General features: G+C 39.5%; 1 protein-coding gene across 1 annotated transcript in view; it reads left to right on the forward strand.

Moving 5' to 3' along the window:
* OGA (O-GlcNAcase) overlaps positions 1 to 5,735 on the forward strand; it is a 28,887-nt gene extending 23,152 nt beyond the window's left edge. The window contains exons 14-16 of the mRNA XM_005888085.3: positions 6 to 198; positions 2,096 to 2,255; positions 3,616 to 5,735. Of these exons, the coding sequence (XP_005888147.1) occupies positions 6 to 198; positions 2,096 to 2,255; positions 3,616 to 3,752 (490 nt within the window). The 3' untranslated portion in view covers positions 3,753 to 5,735. The remainder of the gene's footprint in view (positions 1 to 5; positions 199 to 2,095; positions 2,256 to 3,615) is intronic.
* The last annotated feature ends 377 nt before the right edge of the window (positions 5,736 to 6,112 follow it).

Genomic DNA, 6,112 nt, shown 5'->3' on the forward strand with positions numbered 1-6,112 from the left:
AGCAGGTTAGTAGGAGGGCTGCTTTCCCTTAGCCTGGATTACTGTTTTGTCCTAGAAGATGAAGATGGCATATGTGGTTATGCCCTGGGCACTGTAGATGTGACCCCCTTCATTAAAAAATGTAAAATTTCCTGGATTCCCTTCATGCAGGAGAAGTATACCAAACCAAATGGTGATAAAGAACTCTCTGAGGCTGAGGTAATACACAGATTTAGAATTAAACAATGGTAATTTTTTAAGAAAGTAAAGTACTTACTAAAGTAAAAAAGCAAGCAGATATATCTTAAAATCCCAGTGCTTTCTACAGAGAAGAATTCTTAGGGCTTATTCTTACTGGCATGGCATTTTCCACTGTTCCCAATATCTTTTGATTTGGAGCTGTTGTATTACTTTCTCAAGTGAAAGCACAGTGTTGACTTTGAAGGAACCTTCTTTTTTCCCTTTCTTTTTTGCAGCACCAAACTTGTATGTTATGGTTTCTTCTTTGGGTACTCAGGGCAAGTTTAGTAATTAAAAATCTCATTTGCGTGCTGATGAAGCTAACATACTCTCTCAGTAACGCATTTCACATGGTAATATGAGTGAAAGTCGCTTAGTCGACTCTTTGCGACCCATGGACTATACAGTCCATGGAATTCTCCAGGCCAGAATACTGGAGTGGGTAGCCTTTCCCTTCTCCAGGGGATCTTTCCAACCCAGGGATCGAACCCAGGTCTCCTGCATTGCAGGCAGATTCTTTACCAGCTGAGCCACCAGGGAAACCCAAGAATACTGGCGTGAGTAGCCTATCCCTTCTCCAGGGGATCTTCCCGACCCAGGAATTGAAGTGGGGTCTCCTGCATTGCAGGCAGATTCTTTACAACTAAGCTATCAGGGAAGCCCTTACATGGTAATAGGAATGACAATAAAAAGTTTCTTCTGGAGGATAATCTTTACTTAAACTCAATAAATACTTTCAGAGAATATACTTGGACTTACATTTGTGACATTGTCTTTTTTCTTCTGTATTGCTCCTCCCCCTTTTCTGAAATTCTCTACCCCTCTTCCCCACACCAGTGTACTCAAATTCTATTACTATTTTTTACCTTTTGCCTCTAGCTAGATGGCAGTGTAATAAGAGGCTGGTTTGGAGTAGGCTCCTTAGAATTACATCAACATGACTGCAGCATGCTGGTGATTGAGCAGTTGATGTGTTGCTTTTCCATATCCAACGGTTCTCAGCCTAGGAACATATGAAGAATAACCAGTGTGTCTATTACAAACTTTTTTTGTAAAAATTGTAAAGTATACATAAAACTTAACATTTTAACCATATTCTAGGGTATAGTTCCGGAGAAGGCAATGGCACCCCACTCCAGTACTCTTGCCTGGAAAATCCCATGGACGGAGGAGCCTGGTGGGCTGTAGTCCAGGGGGTCACGAAGAGTCGGACACGACTGAGCGACTTCACTTTCACTTTTCACTTTCATGCATTGGAGAAGGAAATAGCAACCCACTCCAGCGTTCTTGCCTGGAGAATCCCAGGGACTGGGGAGCCTGGTGGGCTGCCGTCTATGGAGTCGCGCAGAGTCGGACACGACTGAAGTGACTTAGCAGCAGCAGCAGCAGGGTATAGTTCGGTCGTGTTAAGTACATTCACATTTTTGTGCAAGCAGTACAAACTTTAAAAACATTGTTTTATTTTGAATTATTTAGTTTTTATTTTGAATAATTTTAGATGTACAGAAGTTACAAAGATAATAGAGTTTAGATATACCCTTCACCCACTTTCTACATTTGTCCTTGTCTAAGAAACCAACTTTGGTGCATTATTGTAAACTCTTCACCTTACTTACAGTTTTTCCATTAACGTCCTTAATCTGTTCAGGATCCAATCCAATATACTACATTACGTTTAAACAAACTTAAAAAAAATGAGAACATGTCAGCCAGAATTATAAGCTAATTGATTTTGCATGTGGTAATTTTCCCATTACCAGAAGAGTTATTATTGAATACTGCTTTCCTTTTCCTGTTTCTAAGTTCTGTAGTTGGGATATGTAGATTCATAAGAAGTAGCTACTGAAAGTCAAGAGATTCATCCTAATTTTTACAGAAAATAATGTTGAGTTTCCATGAAGAGCAGGAAGTACTGCCAGAAACTTTCCTTGCCAATTTCCCTTCTCTGATAAAGATGGATATTCACAAAAAAGTAACTGATCCAAGTGTAGCCAAAAGCATGATGGCTTGCCTTCTCTCTTCACTGAAAGCCAATGGTGAGTAGATATTGTGAAGTTGCTGGTATTTGGGCTAGGTGAGGGCAGGACTCTTATTTTAGGATAAAAAAAGAAGTAAATTTACACTCCTTTCTCCACCACTGAACGGTTTTGCTTCTGAATTAGTGCTGTAAGAAATGCATGTGTATTAACCATTGAAAAATGCTGCTCTTTTATACTATGAATGCTTGTATTAAGCCCCAATTAAATGAGAAGTGAACACATGAATTTATGTTTATTTTGCCAGGAGATTTATAAATGATAGTTGAAAATTAAATGAACCTTGGGAAGATTTCATTTAGGAATGCAGAATCGCTGATACTTTGTCTTCTTTGAGTTTGTTTCTTAAATCTTCAAAAATACTTTGCCATACATTCAGTTCAGTCCACTTTGTCCAGCTCTTTGCAACCCCATGGACTGCAGCACGCCAGGCTTCCCTGTCCATTACCAACTCTTGGGGCTTGGTCAAATTGATGTCCATCGAATCCAGCAACAACCTTTAAAAACTTCTTAGCCTTTGGGCAAGACAAAAATGAACATACAGAAGCTGAGCACTAATTAGAGAATTGTTGATGAATGAGAATGCACTTTGTTGCATCTTTGTATCATTTGATTCAATGGTGTCCCCTTTGTGGGATCATTGAAACAACTCTGAGGAAAGTGTAATTCTCAGAAGTGTTGTGCTTGGAACTGAATGGTACAGGTGTGAGGTGTGTCTTAATATAAAAACACATTCTGGTTGTGTTGACTTGTGACATAGGTTGGAGTAGGCTCTGCTCTGTGGGTCCTTCAAAGGTACTTTGTATGTGTGTGTATGTATAACATTTATATATTCATCTATACATATTATAATTATACGTTCAGCAAACCTACTGTTTGCCTTGAGGTTTGTTCCATCCAAGGCTGGTGCCAGGCCCAACCCTACTTAGCTTCTAAGACAGGATTGGGCAAGTTCAGGGTGGTATGGCTGTAGACACTTAGGGTTTTGGACAACTTCTTTGCTAAAATATACTCTTTCTGAGGAAGAGTTTTACTTGCTGTTCAAAAAAAAATTTTTTTGACGTATATTTGACAAGGATTATCTGTATTTAAAGTGTACAATTTGATGCCTTGAAATACATTGTGAAATCACCATATTCAAGCCAGTTAACATACCCATTACTTTAAGATAGTTATCATTGCAATATTGATGAATTTTAATATCCATTGACTTTATATAAATTTTAAAAATGTGAGATTTAGGGACTGGTATAAATAATCTACTATGATCTATTTGAAATATGTAAAAATTAATCACAAGGTCATAATTCTACTAATTCAGTAACATTTATATTGTGAATGTTTTGGTTTTTTCCCCTAGGGTCCCGAGGGGCTTTTTGTGAAGTGAGACCTGATGATAAAAGAATTTTGGAATTTTACAGCAAGTTGGGCTGCTTTGAAATTGCAAAAATGGAAGGATTTCCAAAGGATGTGGTTATTCTTGGTCGGAGCCTGTGACATTTGTCGGCACTAAGAACTGTCGGAAAGTCTTAACTTCACCTGGTGGGTGGTGGTTGGGGTCTTCATCCAGCTCAGCCTCTGGAGCGGCAATGAATCAGCCAATTCAGATTGGAAACAAAGAGGACTGTGTAAAACTCACTCACTCATACTTAGAGACTACTTACTCACTGGTTGGAAGAAGATGATACTGCTGCGAATCCTGTAGGAAAGAGATTTGGGCCTCCTTGTTGGGTTTTGTGTTCGGTGCCAGGACCTCTTACACGGGCTTACAGGGAGGGGTCTTCAATAAATGTAGTCAGCACTGTTTTCTGCATCCAGTGTGGTCGCATTTCTCACCTAAGAGCAATCAATCATTGTCATCCTCCTTGGCTTATTGACTGAAATGCATCTCATGCTTTAGAGACGTGGCAAAGATGAGAAGGATTTGGGTTCAGAGGCCTCAGGGTGGAGAGTCCAAGTGGATGGTTATGGCAGTAGTTTAAGCTGAGGAAAGGATTTCAGTTTGGGCGGTTTTTCTGCTTTTTGTAAAGCTTTGGCCAGTTGTCTCCTAGTGACCATTGGTTCAGGCAAGTTGTGATTTGTAGGGACAGATGTGCAGTTGTTTGTGGCAAAAGCCTAAAAATGACAAACTTGTAAAAAAAAATTTTGTATATAAACTAGCTGTAACCTGACTATCCTTTGTTTTTGTAATTTTCCTTTGAAAATGAAAGGGTGCGGTTCAGGATGGCACTGTGAATAATTAATGTAAATCAGTGGGTTTTCTTTACTTTTGTCTTTGGTTTGGTTTTGTTTTCAAAAGAAGTTATTATTTTCAAAGTGCCTCCCACCTAGAGCTAGGCCATGACCACTTTGGGTACAAGAGCCTAACTTCATAGGATTCACAGTCTGTTGCAAAGTGCAGTCATTTCTGGAAATTAACCTCAGTGCAGGTCAGCATGTGAAATGTTAATTTTGACATCTGGCAACTAGGGTTTGGGGACTGATTGATCCCATTTGCCCACAGGTCAGTTGTCCTTTAATTTCAAGACGTTACTACTGGTTTTATTAAATCAGTCTTTAGTTCTTGCATGTTTGTATCTAATTTTTAAAAGAATGAGTACACTTTAACCAGTGACTTATGGTTACCCTTTTCTCTTTCCTTTAACCGCAGGTTCTGAAAGCTTCAAGTATTTTAATTTAGATTTGGTGTTTTAAGGGTTCTGAGCAAATGCTCTTGGCATTGAATTTTGCTCTGCAGGATTCATTTTCTTTTTTATCATGGCTTGCTGGCTTCTCTGTAACTGTTTTGTTACCTTGCTTCCCAGCAGTTTTGTACCAGCAGTTTAAGTTTGGGCTAAGAGGGAAGAAGGTCAAGAAGAAAATTTAAAACGTTTTCTTTCATAGATTTCCATCAGTGTGGCTTTGAAAAAAGTCTTTTAAGGGATTGTACCTCCTGACTTTGAACCAAAGCCTGTGAGTGTGCACTGAACAGGTGAGACGAATGATGGAGGATTACATTCGGGGTTAGAAGCCTGCAGCTGGCAGCGGGATATGGAAGATGCGTTGTGCAACTGGAACCAAGTTTGCATTTTCAGAGGCTGAGATGAAGGGAGGGTCTCTACTGGCTTAATGTCACTTGGTTTTTCTCTTTTAAGTGCATTTTGTACACTAGTGGACAGTTCTAGCATTTTATCTGGTGGATTCCATGGTCATCCTCCAGTGGAATCAGGATTTTCAGCAAGTTTGCTTGCAGCTTTATCTTTGCTTTTAATAATCAGTTTGGCTGGTGTTCTGATCACAGAGCTAGCTATGAAACAGAAGTCCAGGCCTCTAGGATCATAAAATGCTGTGCTGTCTGTCTTCTAATGGTTATGGCTATTTATTATGGTTGGGGTGATATTTCATTGATTGTTTAGATCACAGCTCAGTTCCTGTAGAAAACGAACTGTAAAACTATCTGAAGACCATACAAGAGGCAAAATAAAACTTGAAGTGAATGTGTGTGGTTGTGTACTGTGTAAATCTCCTCCTTGTTTCTGCCTCCTGCCTTCTTTCTCCCACTCTTGCATTCCCAAGCAAGTATTCCTCCTCTCCAAAGTTGTTTGAACTTAGGGACTGGGTCTTAAAGGCAGTTTTCTCCCACTTCTATCTCTAGTAAATGATTGCCTTCCATATTTTCCTCAAGGCAAGGCAAGATAAAAATAGACTCGTTTTGGCCAGGACACCTTCTTGACATAGTTATAACCTGGGGGTAAATGAAGGCAGCTAGTTGGAGTGAGTTCATGCCACCTAATAGAATAAGGAAAATTGCCTTATTCTTTGGTCAAAAGGTGAAATTTGAAGGCAGATCGCGGATTATGAGATGGGACTCTAAGGCG

Source organism: Bos mutus, chromosome 26, assembly GCF_027580195.1.
Source record: "Bos mutus isolate GX-2022 chromosome 26, NWIPB_WYAK_1.1, whole genome shotgun sequence".
In the NCBI taxonomy this organism is placed as follows: Eukaryota; Metazoa; Chordata; class Mammalia; order Artiodactyla; family Bovidae; genus Bos; species Bos mutus.